The sequence below is a fragment of the Capricornis sumatraensis genome, chromosome 1 (genome assembly GCF_032405125.1).
Source record: "Capricornis sumatraensis isolate serow.1 chromosome 1, serow.2, whole genome shotgun sequence".
In the NCBI taxonomy this organism is placed as follows: Eukaryota; Metazoa; Chordata; class Mammalia; order Artiodactyla; family Bovidae; genus Capricornis; species Capricornis sumatraensis.
Window position 1 is genome coordinate 232,713,986 of NC_091069.1, and position 22,563 is coordinate 232,736,548.

At 42.6% G+C, this 22,563-nt stretch overlaps 1 protein-coding gene across 1 annotated transcript in view; it reads left to right on the forward strand.

Annotated features, from left to right (window-relative positions):
* The first annotated feature begins 7,616 nt into the window (after positions 1 to 7,616).
* The window catches only part of GK5 (glycerol kinase 5), a 76,024-nt gene continuing 61,077 nt past the window's right edge, over positions 7,617 to 22,563 (forward strand). Inside the window, exons 1-3 of the mRNA XM_068975444.1 lie at positions 7,617 to 7,779; positions 17,918 to 18,011; positions 19,610 to 19,685. Coding sequence (XP_068831545.1) covers positions 7,633 to 7,779; positions 17,918 to 18,011; positions 19,610 to 19,685 — 317 coding nt within the window. The 5' untranslated portion in view covers positions 7,617 to 7,632. The remainder of the gene's footprint in view (positions 7,780 to 17,917; positions 18,012 to 19,609; positions 19,686 to 22,563) is intronic.

Here is a 22,563-nt window from a genome sequence, read left to right on the forward strand (position 1 = left end):
AGTGCAAAAGGGACTTTTGAGGGTGATGGAGACATTTTCTGTCTTAATGGTGGTCATTGTGGTTACGTGGCTGCACGTTTGTCAAAATTCATCGAACTGTACATCTCAATAAATATGACTTTAAAAAAAAGAATCCTGTGGAATCCTGGAAGAAAATAATGCCAATAGAAGCTAAGCAGTGGAGAGGAGTTTCCTTCTTTATTTTGTCTTATTCTTAGTCAAATGGCTGAGATAGTTTTATTTTTGAAAACTTACCTTAAATCTAGTAACAGCTTGTTTTCCACATTTTCTTCCACAGTATCATTCTTTATTTTGGATTTAAAATTGCCTTCTCCCAAAAATTTTCCTCAAAAAACAAAGTTTTATTTGTATCCAGGAGTGTTTTCAGCCATTCTTGAATGTGGTTTAAATCTTAACTCACAGAACTCATTTATCTGAGATTTTATAATGTCCCTAGCTGCAGAAAGGCTTCTGCAGTGGCTCAGCAGGAAAGACTGGCCACCAACGCAGGAGAGGTGGAGAACCAGGTTTGTTCCCTGGGTTGAGCAGATTTCCCAAAAAAGAAATGGCAACCCACTCCAGTATTCTTGCTTCAAAAATCTCAGGGACTGAGGAGCCTGGCACTGGCATGCTACAGTCCACGGGGTTGCAGAGTCGGACATGACCGAGTGACTCAACAACAACTCATTGAATGAAGGATTCTGACCACGAGTGAAACAGGATGCCTGGGGTGAGGAGGGGAGGCAGAATGGCCTTGCTTCAGAATTCTTCCGGCTTCTGGGTGTTCACAAACATGAAAGTTGTGTTTAAAAACCTGGTCACAGAAGGCTCCTTCCCCTCCTGCAAGGTATATAGACAGGTGAGTGAATGAAAAGATTTCCTGACACTTAATCCCTTTCAGGAGGGAAGAATTTAAGACACGGATGAATGGGTCAGCTCATGTTTCTTTTACTGAATGCCTCAGAAGGGCATGGAGAAGGGCAGATACCTGGACAGGTGTGGCAGGTGTGACTGGTTTCCCAGAGATTAGATGGCAATCTTTTCTGAGGCTCCCAGCAGCTCAGTCATATAGAGGCCACTGTTTTCACCAGGGCGCCCGCAAGGTCCAGACATGCCACGGACCTTTTCAGCTCCCTCTGCTCAGGATAGGAGACATCTTCCACATGGTGGCAACTATGCCATGGAGTTTGTACAACTATCAGGTGGCAGGATATGTTCTTGTTTACTTCTGGAAACAAGCTGATGTTTCAGGCTCTCTGAAGGCCCACTGTATGGGGAAGAAGCCTGCTCTCTTTACGAACTAGCTGTGCAGCCTTGAGGGGCTGGTTTTCCCCCACAGTAACAGCACAGTGTGCCTCCCTGGGTTCTGGAGAGAATTAGTTCAGGATTGTACATGTAAGGTCATAGTGACTGACACAACTGTTACTCACATGACTCCTTTCTCTCTGCACAGATAGGAAATTCAGGTTTCCCTTTACGCTTTGTTTGCTAGGAACCAAGGAACTAAGCTTTCCTTTATTTAAAAGTTATCTTCCTTTAGCCTGTGTTTTCTGGTATAGTTTTTCAATTTCAGTTTCCAGTTCTCCCCTAGATTTTGGTCTGACCCAAAGTCCTCTTTTATTTTCAGGTCTTGATGAACATCTAGCCTGAGAACTTAAATTTCTGGATTTCCCCACCACCACCCCCACTTCCAGTTTGACTGCTTTGAGGAGTGAATGGGCTTAAAAAGCAGGCAAGCAAGGACCTCAGCAGAACAATGGGGAGAATTGTCAGGGGCTGGATCGTAAGTTGGCCCAGATGGAGGAAGCTAGCTCTGAGTAGACCGTTCAGGGTGGACAGCCTTCATCCTTGCTGATGTCAGTATTCAGGGATTTCCGAATGGTGAACTGGGGACTGTGGTAGTCAGAGTGTGTGCAGGCAGCGTTCCAGATCACCTGGGGGTCCAGATGAGGGTGTCCAGGCTTTGAGGGCTCTGCAAAGGTGAGGAGGATTATGGCATTTTTTAATAATTTTTATTGGAGTATAGTTGTTTTACAATATTGTGTTAGTTTTGAGTGTACAGTAATGCTGTTTTACAATATTGGGTTCGAGTGTACAGTAACGTGAATCAGGTATGCCTATACATATATCCACTCTTTTTTGGATTCTTTTGCCATATATAGGTCATTACAGAGCATCGGGTAGAGTTCCCTGGGCTATACAGTAGGTCCTTATTAGCTATCTGTATACATAGCAGTGTGTATATGTTAGTCTCAATCTCCCAATTTATCCCTCCCTTCCCCCATTTCCCCCCTGGTGGGAGGATTATGGTTCTCTGGGAATTGAAGCTTATACAATTTGGAGGGCCCCGTTTAAGAAAATAATACAAAAAGAATCCACTTTTTCAGATGCCATAAAGCACAGGACACGGAACAGCCTGCTAGGGCTGTGCTCAGGGCCTTGGCAGTGGCCTCTGCAAAGTGGGGAACACGAAGCCATACCACCCAAGTCTACCTGTGTCCTATAGAGGTGTTGCAGCCAGGACTGCATACACAGTCATGAGCGAAGGTACTGAGGCAGGAGCCCAACCCAAGTTAGACTGAGCTCATGAACGAGAGTGAAGAGAAAGGAGTCTCGCATGGGGTTCTGGAGCTCAGTTCCGGTGTTCCAGATGCCAGGCTCAGGGCTGGCAGCTCCAGACCCCCCTCCACATGAGAAGGGCTACATCTGCGATCAGATGACAACATGCCCAGATGAAGCGCAGACGTTAGGAAGGTCGCACTGCCCTCTGCGTCTTGTGGCCACATCAGGCAGAAGGTAAGGTCTGATAAGGACTTGCAAATATTGTTTGCTCACTTACTCATTCAGCAGTTACTTCGTGTGTCTTGGAGGGGAAAAGACTAAGGGCCTGTTTCTGTGCTCAGGGTACTCACTGTCTAAAAGCAGTGGCTGACACCTAAGTGTGAAGTAACCAGGATCCCAAAGGAAGTCACCTGTGGACCCCAAGAGTCTCTGAGTAGTGAGGAGAACTGTTCTGGTTTTAGCATCAAAAGTTCTGTTTCAAGAAACCCCTCAGACCAGGCAAATAGGGGCAGTTGGTCACCCAAGGAGGGAGGGACAGTGACCAGGTTTCTTGGAGGCAGAAGGGCATTGGGTGGTGGTGGTGGGGTCGGGGTGGGGGGCGGTGTCCATGAAGCCCTGAAGCCCCATTTATTTCCCTTCAGGGAGTGGCAGGGAATGGTGGCCTCACAGACTTTCTGGTCCAGCCCCGAGGAATGAATCCGCGTTTCTCAAGAGTGTGGGAGGCTTCTACAAGTTTTAATTCTGGGCCTGTCGCCAGAGGAAGTGTAAGGAGAGACAGTGGCTGGGAATGAGCCTGGAAGAAAGCCTTAGTGGCCACCTCTGGGGCCTGAGTCCAGAACGGAGCAGAGCAGCAACCGAGTCAGATGCAGACCACTATGTGATTGAGCTCAGAGCAACTCTATGAATCAAGAACAATGGACCAAGGGGCTTCCCTGGCAGTCCAGTGGCTAAGATTCCAAGCTCCCAATGCAGGGGGATGGGTTCCATCCCTGGTCGGGGAACTAAGATTCCATATGTCACTCCGTGCAGTTAATGAAGAACAATACACCAATCCACTAGCAAAGGGACTTTCAGAGTTTCTGAGCCCTCTAGCCACTTGCTCCTTTTCCTGAGGACAGAGCAGGGTTAGAACATACAGCAGAGAACAAGGAACTTGGAAGGAATACAGCATCTCTTTGTTCCCCTAGGCCTCTCCTATGCAATGGTCTGTCCAGATTAGGGAACTGGCTCTGGATTTTTAATCTGAGATCTTCATGTTTAGTTTATCCCACACCTGCCTGAAACCACATGCCAAGTATTATGTATATAAACAAGTTCTTGAGAAGACAGCATTGACCAGGGTCTTGAAGTTGTTCAAGGGACTTCCCTGGTGGTCCAGTGGCTAAGATTTCAAGCTCCCAATGCAGGGGACCCAGGTTCAGTTCCTGGTGGGGGAAGGAGATTCCTCATGAAGCAACTAAAGATCCTCATGCTGCAACTAAGATCTGGTGCAGCCAAATAAATAAATATTAAAAAAAATTTTTTTTAAGTTGTTCAAGATCAGAAACAGATTAAGAAACATAAGACTAAGTGGTTTCTAAGCCTCCTATTTTGTGTGTCTGTGTTCAACAAATTGATTTTTTTTGCCCACAAGTTGATTTTGTTCAAACCCCAAAGATAAAATGTTGCTTCAAAGAATTCCTGACCCTAGGAAGGTGGACTCTCCAGTCTGCAGGGGGCTGGGAGAGGATTCCTTTCAGTACATTTTAGGGTTCTTGTTCATTTTTACCTGTGGTCAACCTAGGACCTCTTAGGGCATGGTCTTTCAGCGTTCCTCATCCAGGCGTAAAGAGCCATCCCAGCGACCACTACCAGCACAGCTGGCCTCACCGCAGACGCTATGGCCTTTAAACTCAGACAGAGGAGCCCTTGCCACATGGAAGATATATGCACTTTTCACTACTGTCATCTTCTGAAGGTATCAGAGTTCGCCCCTTTTGAAGCCGAGCTCTCTCCTCTCCCACTCTCAGCTCTAACTAGGCTAGATCAGCAAATGGTCTTGGGACTGCCAGTTCTTTTCTCTTCTCTCCTGTGCATCACACGCCGCCCCCCGCACCACCCCCCCCACCACGGCTTCCTAGAAAAGCAGTAGCTTCCCAGAAACCATGTTTCTAAGATCACATATGCGTCCCCCTATTTTCATAGTCTGTGATTCTTTGATAATACTCAAGATGTTTGATGTGAATGTATAAAAATGATCACACAGTAAAGTGTAGGTGTCCAAGAAGCCCAAGCATGATCACTTTGAGAAATATACTAAATATTCATATCAGGGAATACAAAACAGCTTTCTCTTGTGAAAGGGTATCTGTGATGGTTAACTTCATGTATCAACTAGACCAGGCTAGTGGGCACACTGTGTGGGTGCCCAATTGTTTGGACAAGCATCAACCTAGATGTCAGATATTTTTTAGAGGTGATTAACATTTAAATCAATGAATTCTGAGGGCTTCCCTGGTGGCTGGGTGATAAAGAATCGACCTGCCAATGCAGGAGACACAGCTTCGACCCCTGGTCTGGGAAGATCCCACATGCTGTGGAGCAGCGAAGTCCGTGCAGCACAACTACTGAGCCTGAGCTCTCGAGCCTGGGAACCTCGACTACTGAAGCCTGCGCCCCCTAGGGCCCCTGAAGCGAGTGAAAGATCACTCAGTCGTGTCCAGCTCTGCCACCCCACAGACGGTAGCCTGCCAGGCTCCTCTGTCCATGGAAATCTCCAGGCTAGAAAACTGGAGTGGGTAGCCATTTCCTTCTCCAGGGGATCTTCCCAAGCCAGGGATCGAATCCAGGTCTCCCGCATTGCAGACAGATCCTTCACTGTCTGAGCCACCGGGGAAGCCCTGTGATCCACAACAAAAGAAGCCACCGCAACGAGAAGTCCACACACTGCAACTAGAGTAGACCCTGCCCGCTGCGACTAGATAAAGACTGCACAGCAGTGAAGACCCAGCGCAGCCAAAAATAAATATAAATCAACAAACATAAATCAATAAACTTTGAGTAAAGCAAATGACCCTTCATGATGTTGGTTGGTCTCGTCCAATTAGTTGAAGGCCTTAAGAGCAAAAACTGAGCATTCCCAAAGAATTATCCTTCAAACTGCAAGGTAGGAAAACCGCCTGAGTTTCCCGCCTATGTGTCAGCAGACTTTAGACTCAAATTGTAACATCAACTCTTCTCTGAAGTTCTAGCCTTTCAGCCTGCCCTAAAGAGTTCCAGGACTTTTGGCCAGTCCTCAGAAGCATGTGAGCCAGTTCCTTAAAGTATGTCTCAATCTCTATCCTATTAGTTCTGTTTCTAATAGAACTCCGGCCAGACTCCATGACCCATTAGTCATTTATTTCAAATTACAATATGGGGATTAACATAGTAGATGACTCACCAAATGGCCACCACTGGTGAAAGCAGCTCCAGGACCATTTGGAACAAATCAGTACTATTAGGCAGGAACAGGGTTTCTGGAAGAGGAAATGGCAACCCACTTAAGTATTCTTGCTTGGAAAATCCCATGAACAGAGGAGCCTGGTGGGCTACAGTCCATGGGTTGCAATGGGTCGGACTTGACTGAACGACAAAGCTTTCTCCTTTCTAGACAAGAACAGGGTACAAAGACAAAACCCAAACCATACTCTTCCAGGTGCTTGTTCCAAGTTGCAAGTAATATGGCCAAAGACCCCAACTTGGTCAAATGGGCTGAAAGCAAGTGGGTTAACATGACAAGCTGGTCAAAAGAACTGTTTGGTTCAAAACGAGTATCTTTTGCTTTTTAATTAATATACCACTCTACACTGTTAACGGAGAAGGCAATGGCACCCCACTCCAGAATTCTTGCTTGGAAAATCCCATGGATGGAGGAGCCTGGTGGGCTGCAGTCCATGGGATCGCGAAGTCCGAGTCGACTGAGCAACTTCACTTTCACTTTTCACTCTCACGCGTTGGAGAAGGAAATGGCAACCCACTCTGGTGTTCTTGCCTGGAGAATCCCAGGGACAGAAGAGCCTGGTAGGCTGCCATCTCTGGGGTCGCAGAGAGTCGGACACGACTGAAGCGACTTAGCAGCAGTTACACTGTTAAAACTTTTTCACCAAGAGCACATATCCATATTACTTTCATAATTTTACCAAAAGATATTGAATATGTTCAGGCACTGGGTTTTTTGTAGTGTTGGTGGAAAAGTAGCTGAAGAAGACGTGAACACTTCCTCACTGTCCACAGATATGGATCTGGGAGCTGGACTGCCACCTGGGAATCCCTCTGGGTTCCAGGCTGGTGACCAGAGCTGCAGGAAACTCGAACTTTCCACAGGCCTCCTTCCTGTCCCATGCGTGAAAGAGCCCACACCCTTAAAGCCCGAGTGAAAGGTAAAGGACCTCCCGAGGGACTTTCAGACTCCTGAAAAAGCAGTCACTGGGGGGTGGAGGTTAATGGTAATAACAGCCACCCAGCACTTTGTCCCTTTTGCCCCACCAGAGGGCTGGGGAAATTCTAGAGCGTTATTTCATTTAGCAAACCTGACCAGGTTTTCTGGGGAGATAAGTCCTGGGGAGAAACTTTCAGTTTATGAATAAATACCTTCGGCCGAATTTTTTTTCTTTTCAGGTTACTCTTTTTCTTAATAGATTCATAATATGTAACCAGTTAAAAGAAATGCGGGCACGGTCGCAGGGCGCTTAAGAGTTAGGAGGGAAATCATTAAAATTACCGGCCAAGGTAACTTTGAGAGAGGCTGGTGTTTGGAAAACGGGGCGGAGCCGGATGGCCCGGACTCCAGGGACCCACCACCTTCCCGCTCACCTCTACACTCCCAGCGCGGCCGCGGGGCCCGCGGGCTCTCTTGCAAAAAGTCATTGCGCAGCCGTGACGTCACGGCGTCGGGGCGGGGCCCGCGGCAGGGGCGGGGTCGCTGCCGGATCTCGCGGAGGGGCGGGCCGGGGGCGGCGGCCTGGCGGGGCGCGCTCGGCCCCTGAGGTGCGAGAGTTTAGAGCGCGTCCGCTCGGCTGGCGGCTACGGGAGAGAGGCGTGCGGGTCGGGATGTCAGAACAGTCTACGGTCCCGGAGCAGAGCGCGCCGGACTCGCGGCGCGCAGGCTTCGTGCTGGGAGTGGACGTAGGCAGCTCGATGATTCGCTGCCACGTCTATGACCGCGCGGCACGGATCTGTGGCTCCAGCGTGCAGAAGGTGACCGGGGAGCGGGCGTCGGGGCAGCGGGTCTAGGTCGCGCAGGGCGCCCGGGATCTGGTCGCTGGGGGTCGAGAGGGCTGGACCGCCTATCTGGCCTAGACCCGGCCACCTGCGGCACCGCGGGCCCTCGGTCCTGAGCGGCGCGCCTGGACCGGCCAGATCCCCGCATTCCGTCCCCGGGCCAGCCTGAAATCTGCGCGCTCTTTAGGTCCTGGCTGAAGACATTAGGGGCTCGGATTGTGACCTCCGATCACTCACTCGCTTCCGCTCACCTGAGGATTCGGCTCTCTGGCCTTACCTGGGTGGGACTGCGGTGAAAGGCAGGGCAGGGCCGGGCTGGCTACGAGAATCCAGCCAGAGGGTGCTTTTTGATTTGCTTGGTTTTTCTTGCGCTTCCTTGATAGACCTCCAACCCTGTCTTTATTTACATTTGAGATTTTTAAGACTTAATGGAATTTAACTTTATGTTTGTCGTTCAGTTGTTATCATGAACTGCTTCTCAAAGTGCAGAGCAACTGATTTCCAGGAATATAAGTATTGCACAAGTTTTGAAGGCTGTGTTGTCATTACCTTTCTCCTTTCCATCTTGTTCATGAAACTATCTTTTTCTGGTTTGAGAAACCTCCCAAGTCATTAGTTGTTACTAGTGAGGCAACTAACAGGTTGGTATTCGTCTGATCTTGTTTCCATGAAGTGTTGATTTCTTATAGTTGCCAGCAAACAAAAAATAATATGAATTCCATATGATATTTTTATTTACTCTTCTTTCCAATACCAACATCTTAAAAAAAAAAAAGTTTATTTGGCTGTGCCAAGTCTTACTTGCAGCATGCAATATCTAGTTACCCAACCAGGCCCCTAGCATTGGGAGCATGGACTCTTAACCAGTGGCCCACCCGGGAAGACCCTCAACATATTTATGTTAGTAATTTCACCGTAGGGAAGCTGTTAGTTACCTAATCCATTCCCAGCAGCACTGGACTCCCTCATTTGCTTGGTTCCTACACCTCTTCCCATCCCCTTAGAAGTGTTTTTTACCCGCAGGGATTGCCCAGGAGCAGGTCCAGCTGAAAGAATGCTTTGAGCATTTTTTGTTTGTTTGTTTGAGGACTTCCTCATTCTGGTTTTAGGACCAGAACAGAGACCTGTTCACCTGTGCATGAACACTGCCCACCTCTCCACCACATACCCCACCCCTAACCCCACCTGAAAGGACAGATGAAAGGTAGATTTTCTCCTTCAGCGACTATGTACTGCTTATCTCTTTATGAGTCTTTATCAGAACACAAAGATACTTTTCACAGTCTCCCTTATAATTCTAGACACAAAGTACTTTTGATTTAAGCAGTGATTTTTTTTTTTAAAGGAGTTGAAGTGTTTAGAACCAAAGGGATACAAAAATTGTAAGAAGATAACAAATTTCATAGTTGCTGTATAATTTGGGAGAAATCATTATTTTTTTTTAGAAATGAGGTAAGAGTCTCAAAGATGAACCAAGATTGCTGTTAAGTAGCAGGAGACTAGAATGGTCTGCCCAGACTCAAAACTGGTGAAGGTGTCTGGAAAGGTATGTAAGTAGATAAAAATACAAAAATTCCTTGCCCTTCGAGGATGAAGCATTGTATCTTAAATTAAGGAGTAGAAAGCAATGCCTCTCAAACTGATAGGAGTTTGCATCAGCACTTCTGAAAGCGTGGTTCACAGTCTGCGGGGATTGAAAGAGAAGCTAAGATTTAGAAATTGGTGTAGCAGTTTGGCAAAGTCATTTTATATTTGTTGACTGTAGTAAAACATTTGGGATTTTACTTTGTATGTCATTTTTTCCCTAGAAAGTTGTTTTAATTATGTCTTAAAAATTGCTGGTCTACAATGAATTAGAAATCAGAAAAAAACCAACAGCACTGGTCCTTAGCTTCAGATATCTTGATTTTTTGGGGAAAAATGGTCTTCTTGACCTACATGGCTTCTTCAATTCAGTTGCTCAGTCGTGTCCAACTCTTTGCACACAATGGACTGCTGCACACCACGCTTCTCTGTCCATCACACACTCCGGGAGCTTGCTCAAACTCAGGTCCATCGAGTTGGTGAGGCCATCCAACCATCTCATCCTCTGCCGTCCCCTTCTCCTCCTGCCTTCAATCTTTCCTAGCATCAAGGTCTTTTCCAGTGAGTCAGTTCTTCACATCAGGTGGCCAGAGGTATTGGAGTTTCAGCTTCTGCATCAGTCCTTCCAATGAATATTCAGAACTGATTTTCTTTAGGATTGACTGGTTTGATCTCCGTGCAGGCCAAGGGACTCTCAAGAGTCTTCTCCAACACCACAGTTCAAAAGCATCAATTCTTCAGCGCTGAGTTTTCTTTATGGTCCAACTATCACATCCATACATGACTACTGGAAAAACCATAGCTTTGACTAGATGGACCTTTGTCGGCAAAGTAATATCTCTGCGTTTTAATATGCTGTCTAAGTTGATCATAGCTTTTCTTCTGAGGAGCAAGCATGTTTTAATTTCATGGCTACAGTCATCATCTGTAGTGATTTTGAAACCCAAGAGAAGAAAGTCTGTCACTGTTTCCATTGTTTCCTCATCTGTTTGCCATGAAGTGATGGGACCAGATGCCATAATCTTAGTTTTTTGAATGTTGAGTTTTAAGCCAGCTTTTTCAATCTCCTCTCTCAATTTCATCTATAGGCTCTTTAGTTCTTTTTCACTTTCTGCCATAAGGGTGGTTGTCACCTGCGTGTCTGAGGTTATTGATATTTCTCCCGGCAATCTTGATTCCAACTTGTGCTTCCTCCAGCCCAGCATTCCTCATGATGTACTCTGCATATAAGTTAAATAAGCAGGGTGACAATATACAGCCTTGATGTACTCCTTTCCCAATTTGGAACCAGTCTCTTGTTCCATGCCTGGTTCCAACTGTTGGTTCTTGACCTGTATACAGATTTCTCAGGAGGCAGGTCAGGTGGTCTGGTATTCCCATCTCTTTCAGAATTATCCACAGTTTGTTGTGACCCACACAGTCAAAGGCTTTGGCGTAGTCAGTAAAGCAAAAGTAGGTTTTTTTCTGGAATTCTCCTGCTTTTTCTATGATCCAACAGATGTTGGGAATTTGATCTCTGGTTCCTCAGCCTTTTCTAAATCCAGCTTCTTAGCACCTAGTTTATTATTTCTTGGGTACAGAATAAATAATTGAATTACATTTAGTCATATTAGGAAAATATTAGGAAATCAGTTTCCTTCATGGGACTCTATGGATTAGACACAGAACTTGTATTTGTTTTCTCAAATGAAAGTCACACCTCTGCTAAATTATGTTGGAAAGAATATATAATAGAAAGCCACACTTAGCATAGATTTTGATTGAAAATCCCATGGACAGAAGAGCCTGGTAGGCTGCAGTCCATGGGGTCGTGAAGAGTCCAACCTGGCCGAGCGACTTCACTTTCACGTTTCACTTTCATGCATTGAAGACGGAAATGGCAACCCACTCTAGTGTTCTGGCCTGGAGAATCCCAGGGACGGTGGAGCCTGGTGGGCTGCCGTCTATGGGGTCGCACAGAGTCGGACACGACTGAAGTGACTTAGCAGCCGCAGCAGCCAAAAAATAGCTTGAGAAAGAAAAACTGAAGAGATCACTCTTTAGAGATATGAACAAAATAGGCTTTATTGGTCTTTTCATTAAACTGGAAATCCCAAACAGGAACTTTTACATGAGAAGGCTAATAATGAGGCCTCTCAGGAGACTTTAATTTTACCTCTGACGGTATTCATTTTTTAATAGCAGAGACCCATGTTTGTAGCCTTTTTCTATAAGTTGTATTTTTTCTTTCTTTTTTAATATTTATTTTTATTCATTTGACTGTACTGTTCTTAGTTGCAGCACAGAGGATCCTCAATCTTCCTTGCAATATGCGGGATATATATTTTTTAAGTTGTAGAATGTGGGATCTAGTTCCCTGACCTAAGATCGAACCTGGGCCCCCTGCATTGGGAGCATAGAGTCTTAGCTACTGGACCACTAGGGAAGTCCCAATAAGTTAAAAAAAATCTTTCTGTGAACTCTTAAATATTGGTGTTATATATGAGAGTAGTGTTCAGAGCTTTGGAAATCCTACATGTGAATGTTTGATATTTTTAGTTTTTCAAAGTGAAGAAAGTTCATCATGTTCCCCATTGGAACATCATGCCATTGTGAGAAAATAATAACATTTTGGTTGGAAGAACAGGACAGAAAGACCACTCCGAGGAAAACTGGACTTTCTAATACTGTGTTCCCTCTGTACATTCTTAAAAAGAACAGGTTGTTGTCTTTTGTTTTTAATCAACACATTTTCTTCTTAGCTTTGAATATATTCTTGATCTTGTATTTTAGTTTGATCTTCTGAACTGTTGTGACATGTTTGGTGATGGTGAGCTGTCTGGGTTGGTGAAGTGGGGGGACGTGACCCTGGAGTGCCTCTGCCAGCTCTAAGTTGTTGACTTGACATGATGATGGCCGTGTTGAGTTTTTTGGGATGCAAAAGTATTTATTGCAGTTGAATCATTACATACAGTCTGTGGTCATGAAAGTTTTGCATGGAAAGAAGAGAAATGTTATTTGATAGAAGGGGAATTGTTGTTCGGTCACTAAGTCACGTGTGACTCTCTGCGACTTCATGGACTGCAGCGTGCCAGTCTTCCCCGTCCTTCACTATCTCCTGGAGTTGGCTCAAATTCGTGTCCATTAAGTCAGTGATGCCATCCAACCACCTCATCCTCTGTCGTCACCTTCTCCTTCTGTCCTCAGTCTTTCCCAGCATCAGGGTCTTTTCCAGTGAGTCGGCTCTTTGCATCAAATGGCCAAAGTATTGGAGCATCAGTCCTTCTAATGAATATTCAGGGTTGATTTCCTTTAGGATTGACTTACCACCGAGAAAGTCCCTACAGAAGGGGAATAGACTTTGTTAAACCTGTTTATTTCCAGTGGGCTCACTGGGGAATAATATTGATTGATTGACAGTATAGATTCTTTTTTGTGTCATCTCTGTGTCACCCTCATGCTCCCCACATTGTCAGTGTTTTCTCACAGTTCCTTTTTTTCTGTTTATTTTGGCCTTTTCTTATGTGTTAGAGGTTTTCCTTAAATGACGATCTTTGGTTGATTATCCATTCATATTTTCAGTACCATGTCTTACTTTTCTCAGCTGTATCTAGTATTTGCAAGTAAAGAATGTCTCTGGTTCAGCTCCTCCAGAGAGTAAATCTTGTAACTTCTGCTGTGTTAGGGAGGGGCAGAAGATCTGACTGGACAAGGAGTTTGAGGATCCTTATAAAGATTGGATCACCCCTCTGTTCAGCAGCATCTGGCATCCCAGTCTTCTGAGGTATCTCTAATTTTCAGAGTTCTCCCTGAGATTCTGCCAGGGGTCGAACAGAGATGTATAATCCGAGTGGGTAGAGAGGTGTTCGGTGGTCTCCTCTGTACTTAGCCCTGTACCACCTACCCACTCACTGAGAGTGTTAAAGACACTTGTTAAAACCTGCTCTGAGCTTCCTTGCTCTCTTCTTGTCTGTCTGCATAAACCTTTTCTCATGTTTTTAGTTTAATGGCAGTCTTGAGAGGAATTGGAAATAAAACAATTATGTTCAAGCCATTGTTTTAACCTGAAGCCAAAGATTATTTTCTATCTTATTTTTAAAATTAGCAGAGTAAGATGAAACTTCTTTGCTGAATAACTTCTGTGGGTTTTAGTACATGTTGGAAGTAACCGAAAAACCCTTGTGCAAGCCGTTTATAGTCACTTTCCTCCCACATCTAATCTCTGAAAACCACTGATCTGTTTTGTATGACTATGGTTTTTTTTTTTTTTTCCTGTCCTTCTGAAAATATCTTGTAAGTGGAAAAATACAGTAAGTAACCTATGGAGACTGACGTTTTTTCAATGTAATGCCTTTGAGATTCATACATATTGTGTGTATCAGGAATTCATTCCTTTTTATTTCTGAGTAGTAATCCATTATATGAAGATACCACATTCATTCACCTGTTGAAGTATATTTGCATTGTTTTCTGTTTCTGTTGATCTTGAATAGAACAGCTATAAACATTTGTATACAGATATCAATGTGAATGTAAGTTTTCGTTTCTCTGGGATGAATACCTAGGAGTGGGATTGTTGCATCACATGGTAAGTGAATATTTAACTTAACAAGAAATTGCCAAACTTTTCCAGAGTGACTCATCATTTTGCATTCCCACCAGCAATGTCTGTGAGTTCTGTTTTTCATCAACACTTGATACTGTTAGTATTTTTTTTAATTTTAGATGTAGCGTTATCTCACTGTGGTTTTGATTTCCATTTACCCAATGATGTTGAATATTTCCATGTGCATATTTTCTATCCATATGTACTCTTTGACAAAGTGCTAGTTCAAGTTTTTTGGCCATTTTTTAAATTGAATTGTTTTCTAACTGTTGTTTTTTTTAAAAAATATATTCTGGATATAAATCCTGTGTTGAATACACGATTTTCAGATATTTTCAACTAGTCTGTACTTGGCTTTTTCATTTTTGTTAACAATATCTTTCGCAGAGCACACATTTTTAATTCTGATGAAGCTCACTTTATCAATTTTTCTTGTTTTATTAATCATACTTGTGGTGTCATGTCTAAGAACGCTTCACCTAATCCCAAGTCACGAAGATTTTTTTGCTGTGATTTCCTATAAGCATTTTACAGTTTTACATTTACATCTGGGATCCATTTTGAGTTAGTTTTTTGTGTAAGAAGTGAGGTTTTTTAAGACTGAGGTTAATTTTTTTGCATATGGATGTCTATTCCAACTTTGTTGAAAAAGCTGTTTTTCTCCATTGAATTGGCTTGTATATTTGTCAGAAATAAACTAGCCATATTCGTGTGGGTCTACTTCTGGATTCTCTTGTGCTCCATGATTTATTTGTCTGTTTTTATAATTACACTATTTTGATTACTATGGCTTTAGAGTAAGTCTTCAAATTGTGTAGTGTGATTCCTCCAATTTTATTCTTCTCAGTATTGTTTTGGCTATTTTAGTTCTTTCACCTTTCCATGTAAATTTTAGAATGATCATATCTATATCTATTAAAAATCCTAGGATTTTGATATGGAATTGTAGATGAAAGTTTTTTGCACTCTAAAAATGTTGAGCCACTTCTTCCTGGCCTTTGTTTTGATGAGAAGTCCACAGTCATTTGAATTATTATTCTGTGTATTTATTCTGTCTGGTTGCTTTCGGTTTTGTTTTGTTTTGCTTTCAGTTTTTAGCATTTAAATTATGTTGGACCTGGCTGTGAGCTGCTTTGGACTTATCGTGGTGGGGATTTTCTAAGCTTCCTGAATATATAGATTTTAAATCTTTTACTGGGCTCGGGAATTCTTAGCACTATTACTTCCCTTAAGTAATTTGTTTAGGCACTGAAGTCTTTCTTTTCTTCTTTGGGGCCTCTGCTGACATCAATATTAGACCATTTTCTCTGTCTCACAGATCCCTGAGGTTTTCTTCTTTTTTTTTTTTTTTCTGTTGTTCAGATTAGAGACTTTCTGTTGATCTATCTTTAAGCTTATTGACTTTCTTCTGTTATCTCCATTCTACCATGGAGCTGATCCAGTATGTGTTTTAATAATTTTCTTTTTCTAGTTAATTTTTTTCCAGTTTTAGTAAGATAAGTTGACAAAAGTTGTATGTATTTAGGTGTGCAAATTGATCTTTTGGCATACATATACATTGTTAATGAAATAACATAATTAATGTTAATTAAACCACTCTTCATCTCACAAGGTTATCATTTGTATCTGTGTGTGTGTGTGTTGAGAACACTTAACTAATCTCTTAGCAAATTTTGAGTGTATAATACATTATTATTAACTCTAGTTACCATACTGTACATTAAATCCCTAGACCTTATTCATCTTATATCTGAAAGTTTGTATCCTTTGACCAGCATCTCTCCATTTCCCCCACTTAATTATTGTATTTTTAATTTTGAAATGGTGAGATTTTTGTTTTTCCTTGTCTTTTATTTCTTTGCTAAAACTTTCTATGTTCCTATTTGTTTCAAAAGAATTCACCCTTACTTCTTGGAGCATTTTTATAATAGTAGCTTTAAAATCTTTGTCAAAATTATCTGTTATGTTGATACTGGTATCCATTATCTTTTGCTGTATGAGCTGAAATTTTTCTGATTCTTAATGTTCCTTGTAATTTTGGATTGTATCCTGGATATTTGAATATCATGTTATAAACCTCTGAGTCTTGTATAAGGCCTATGACAAATGTTGATATTTTTCTTTAAGGCAGTTAATGCAGCTGTGTTCGGGCTACACAGTCTGACCAGCCTTCCTTGGATTTTGATTTCAATGTTAATTCTGTTTTTAAGATCTTGGAACTGCTATTTAGATCTGTCCTGTGCAGTATGTGCCACCTAGTGATCGGTCTGGGACCTGGGAGTGCATGCGTGCTCAGTTGTGTCTGACTTTGCGACTCCACGGATTGTAGCCCACCAGGCTCCTTTGTCCGTGGGATTTTCCAAGCAAGAATACTGGAGTGGGTTGCCATCTTCCCCACCCAGGGATCAAACCCGTATTTCTTGTGTCCCCTCCATTGGCAGGAAGATTCTTTACCAGCTGCACCATCTGGGAAGCCCCAGGACCTGGGCAGTGATCTGTTTTTTGTTTTTTGTTTTTTAAGTTAAGTTCTGCTTTTGGCATCTTTGCTATGCTGGCTAGGAGGGCTTCCTCGGTGGCTCAGTGGTAAAGAATCTGCCTTCCAATGCAGGAGACGCAGGTTTGAACTCTGGGTCGGGAAGATCCTGGAGAAAGAAATGACAACCCATTCCAGTGTTGCTGCCTGGGAAACCCCATGGACAGAGGACCCTGGCTGGCTACAGTCCACGTGTGTTAAGTTGCTTCAGTCCTCTCTGACTCTTGTAACCCTATGGACTGTAGCCAGCCAGGCTCCCCTGTCCATGGGATTTCCCAGGCAGCAACATTGGGGTGGGTTGCCATTTCCTCCTCTGGGATTCTTCCCAACCCAGGGATTGAACCTGCATCTCTTAAGACTCCTGCATTGACAGGCAGGTTCTTTACCCCTAGTGCCACCTGGGAAGCCCTGGGCTACAAGCCCATGGGGTTGCAAAAGAATTGGGCACTTAGCGACTAAACAACAACAGAATGCTGTCTAGGGGTGTATTCATGCATGTGCCGCTTCCAGGAGAGCCTGGGAGTGCATCCACGTCTTTCTGGAGGAGCTTTCCCAAGCTCTTCCCTCTCTTAGAGCTTCCTGGGACTTTTTGACTTTTTGAGCCTCCTTGTTTGGGTCCTCTTACCTGAAGCTGGACCTTTCACTACCCCCTTCTGCAGGGCACTTTCTATGCCCACATCCAAGGCTGGGCATCAGAAGGACATAAAGAGGAAAAAGCCACAGGGGGATCACCTTACCCTGGTGGGTCTCCAGCACCTGTTCTGAGAGAGGAAGCTTTACCTCCCTCAGTATTTGGGGTGCTTGTGGATACTGCTGTAGCTGCCACTGTGAGATAGCCAGCATATAAAAGGATGGAGACGGTGGATAAAAAAGAAAAGCGAGAGATTCGTTCTGTTCCTTTGAGTGTTAACAAGTGTTCTCCTGGCTTTTCTAGTGCACCTTGGTACCTGCTTCTGGGTGTTCAGGCTGCCTTGAGTCTAGGCCAGGTGATACCAGAAGGAAAATGGGAAACTCACTACCACTTTGGTGGTATTCTGATTCTTATCTTCTTTCCCTGTCTGCCTGCCACCATATACATTTTGGAGGTTACGAATAGCTGCTCCATGCATCCTGTCCAGCTGTTTTTTTTCCTTTAAGTTTGACATTTTTTTAAATTACAGAAATAATGCATTTTCATTGTAGAAAGCCTGGGAAATAAAGATAAAATCTTCTGTAAATTTCATGAACTGAATAAAACTGCTATTTTGGTGTATCATCCTTTTTATTTCATATTTTTTCCACCTTAACAATAAAAATGAATTAGGTAATAAATAAAATCTTGTTTTTAATTATTTTAACTGGTACCCTTAAGGCCTATATGCTATTGACTTGTTCTGATTTGTTTTTACTAAATTTTCTGTTTTCCTTAATAGGTAGAAAGTCTTTATCCTCAGGCTGGCTGGGTTGAAATTGATCCTGATGTTCTCTGGCTTCAGTTTGTTGCTGTAATAAAAGAATCTGTCAAAGGTAATTGGATTTATAAAAGTAGAGATGGTAACATGTATTTTGTATATAATAAGAATTTTATGGGTTTCCTAAATTATACATACAATATTTTATTGGAGTCACAGTTTCCCAGTAGTTTGGGGAGGAAGGACATTTGTGGTTTGTAGTGAACCCACTTTGTCAAAGGAGGGTAGCAGCAACTCTCTCCTCTGCTTGAAGTCTTTTTGAGCTGCAGTATTAAAGGCTTCACCTTAGTATTTATTCCAGGTTGTAGCCGGTGCCCGTTCTATTTCCTGTTTTGTACAAAATACCGGAGGGTTGTAAACAAAGTTACAACGCTCAGTTCCTGCTCTCTGGAGTTTACAGCTGCGTTAGCTTTATTGTAAAATAAGTTTTTGTTTTGTTTTTTTCCTGTGCGACCTCTTAGGGCAAGTGTTCTCTTGGCTGCAGCCAGGGTCTGGAATCTTAGCTCTTTAAGAACAGTCTCAGTACAGCCTTCTTTAAGAACGTGACGAAAGAGGACTTATAATTTCAAAAAGGTCTTTCATTCATTTCTCTGACTGAATTGCTTCTAACTTTTCTGGTTTGAAGTATTTCAAAACCTATTTTTAAAAAGTCAGAAGAATGCCAGTGTGCTTTCTCCTAGACTCAAATTAGCTGCCCGAGGTGAGAGTTGATTATGATGTAATAACCTGTCATCTTTAAATACTTAAGCATTATCTCCAAAGATAAGGTGTATTCTCATATGTAAACATCACACCGGAAATTTAACATTAAAACCCAGTGATATTTTCTAATACTTGATCCTCAGTATTCCCCTCTCACCTGAGTCTTGAATAATTTTTTTTTCAATCCAGAATCCAACAAAGTTGAGGCATTGCCTTTAGTAGTCAGTCTACTCGCCTTTAATACAGACCAAGTACCTCATGTCACTGACAGTTTTCAAAAGTACAGATCCGTTTAAAAGACGAGGATTGTCTAGTTATTTCTTTATGATCAGGCTAGGAAGGAGTACTGTACAGGAGGTGGTATTTCGTCCTTAAATTGAGCACAGCTCAAATTGAAGCTGTCCCTAATTTGTTCAGTGGGACAAACTGCTTTTTTAAAAGAATGTCACAGAAACATGTGAGCTGCTGTATTTCAAGAAATCTGGACTTTGCAAAATCCATGTTTCTATTTGCATCCTAGCATGAGTTTGTGTAGTAAATAAGATCTGTGCTTCAGTATTTATGCTACTTTTCATGAGGGTTTCTTTTGTTGCCATCAGCCAGCTTCTGTTATAGCTGATCGTTGCTTAAATGAAGATCCTAATTTTTAATGTTATCAAGAAGAAAATACCATCTAACTTACTTTAAGTGGTGTTTGTTTCTTTCTAATTTTTAAAGCAAAAAGTCCATTTTATTATTATTAGATTATAACTTCTTTTCTCTTTAAGTAAAAAAAAATACTACAAAATCATCCTAGTAATGTTTTATTTATTAGCTCCGATTGTGTTATTAAAATGCTGAGCCAAGTTGCTTTTCTCATAGATTATATTAAGTAATTTCTTTTCCATATGATAATATTATAAAGATAAACTTCCTAGGCTTTTAAATGTGTTTATCTATCTTTATTTTTAGCTGCAGGAATAGAAATGAATCAAATTGTTGGTCTTGGCATTTCAACACAGAGAGCAACTTTTATCACATGGGACAAGTAAGTGCATTGTGTGGTAAGAACTCTTATCACCGGGTTCATGCCATGGTGAACACATTGCTTTGAAACCTGTTTGGGGAGTTTTAAAGTTTGTGAAGAAAGAAGTGTTGCTTGATTAAGAGAAAAGAAATTGGGTCTACTTTCTGGCTTATTGCATAAGTTCGCTGCATGTCAACTAGGCTTAACTTATATAAAGTAATAGTAGTAAAAAGACTATTGCTTTCATTAAAATTCAGATAGAGTGTGGATTGAAGTTCTACAAAATTAGCTTATACCTAAAAAGATTCAGGAGAACCTGACAAATTTTGGATATACAAGACTATGATACAATTTATATTTTAGTCTATTTCAAGTTTAATTTTAAATACTTACAGCATATGAGGTATGTATGAATTAAACACAATTATAATAGTATAATGGATACTATGCAGTGAATACTTATGATATTTCTTCAGGTTTCAGTATCCTTACAAACAAACCTGTTAGTGGTTACATCTATTTTACAAAGAAATAAACTGAAGCTCAGAGAAATAACTGGAGAAGGCAATGGCACTCCACTCCAGTGTTCTTGCCTGGAGAATCCCAGGGATGGGGAGCCTGATGGGCTGCTGTCTATGGGGTCGCACAGAGTCGGACACGACTGAAGCAACTTAGCAGTAGCAGCAGAGAAATAACTACATTATTCATAGTCAGTCGTTAATAAATCAAGCTAAAATTCCAAATTATCTTTTTGGTTCCAGAGAATATACTCTTTCCACTACTCCTATATTGCCTTCAACTTTTTTTTTTTTTTTAAGAAAAACAACAAAATCACTGTAAAATATTTCTTTGTTACAGAGCTCTAGACTCTAAAGGGCATCTTGAGCTTGGGGCAGTGGGGACGAAAAGTGGTGGATGTAAGGGGTAAGGGTAAGTCAAAGAAATATAATCAAGCTGAATTCATAAGAACTTTAACTTTAATTCAGTGTTAGGAAAGAGAAAGAAGTTTAAATTTTTAAATATTTGATTGTATGGGATTAAGATGGTGAAGTAGGTGGACCTTGAGCTCACCTCCCAGAACAAACATATCAAAACTACAACTACTTATTGAGTACTTTCTGAGAACAGTCTGAAGACTATCAGAAAGGCTCTTCTACAACAACCAAGGTTATTAAAGGAGGGAACATTTGGAGTCTGGGAGGAAGGAAGGAGAAGCAATCTAATCAGGATCCACACACCTAGTGGGTGACCCAGAAGAGGAGGGGGATACAGTCTTGTGCATCATCCCTAAACGCTGGGGACCAGCCCCTGCAGGATCCAGGGAAACCTGAAGGAGGAACTGTGTCCACGATTGATTTAGAAAGAGATAGATAAGGAAAGAATGTTGTAGATAAGAAAATAGAGGAGAGAAAGAGGCTGATGTTCCTTGGTTTACATAGAGAACCAATAAAACTTCAAGACAAGAAGTTTGCCCTGTTCATGGAGGCCACAGGTGCCCTCCCGGTCTCCCGAGGGAGTGAAGACGCAGAACGTCGTCTTCCCGTTCAGATCTTAGAAACCCAGGCAGATAAGTGAACGCAGGGAGCCTCTATGCTCCAAGGGATCAGCCTGAAAAAGAGAAGGAGAGGGAGAGAGAGAGAGAAAGAAAGAAGAAAAAACACGGGGTGACTAAGCTGTTTTGATGAGCGAGGCCCAAAAGCTTTATTTTTCAAAAGGTACTTTTACACCTTGCCTTATGCATAGAGGGAAATGAAAGATGCAAGATCATACAGAGTCAGCCCAAACATTCCAGCAGTTTTGCCCTTGTCGAAACCAGGATTTTTCTGCATACCTTTCCCACAAATGATGTTGTGTACACTATCTTCTGGCCTTGGAGGCCTGTGAACATTTTATGACCCTCTTTTGATAAAGGCTGCTCAACCTGAAAACTTATTTTCCCTCAAAGTGTTTTTTCTTTATATTTCTAATCTATGTCAGCCTCAGAAAATGCCAAACAGAGTTATGTTTTTCACAGAGCAAAGGTGCAGTGAGTTACAAGAAAGAACCAATTAGCTCAAAAGTCTGATATGGTTAAATTCAAGGCTACACTTGTTTTTCTAGCATTCTCACTATGTTAACTAATGCATTTCCAGGTGCACAGTGGATAAGAGATATGGGAACTTAGCAACAAGCATTAGCCCAATAATGAAATCCTACATCAGCACTAGCACTACTCCAATAACTTTTAACTCTTTCAAAGGCTCTATGTTTTAGGCTTTCCGTGCCTTTCACAGTTGGGAGGCTGTAAATAATCACATGCGTAGCTCTAAGAGTCTGGATATACCTGCCGAGCAAGCTAGAATGCTAACAGAGGGGGTTTGATTTGAAATATTCCTCTCATGTCCAGGAGACTTACTAGCTGTAGCCCTAAGTTGATTTTCTCCAGAGAAAGGTGGTCAGGGTTAGCCCCCTGTTAATGTCAGAGGAGTTGGTGAAAGTCATGAAATAGTAAAACAGACAGATTCTGGTTTTGGGGTAGATGCTTGAGAAAGCCTAGGGAGCCCCTTGAGTTCTGAAGCCTTGCTTAACAGTTCTCTTCCACATGAACTTTGTCATGGCTGGGATCTCCTGTGGCGGCTCCCGGTACCTAAGAAACAAGGGGTTTACTGTATTTGGCATCCTAACCCTGAGGTCCAGCACCAAGAATACAAGCCTGCTTGGTTTGAAAACCAGTAGGGCCTATCAGAGAGCTATAGAAACCGAGACTCCAGACTTGAAGAGCATGCCACAGACTCACCTGCTTCCAGTCCCAGTGCAGAAGCAATGGATTGAAAACACCTCATGGTCTGGGGTTGCCCTGCCAGGACTGCTCCAGCACACATCCCAACCTGCACTGGGTTGCTGCTCCAGCCTTGCCTGC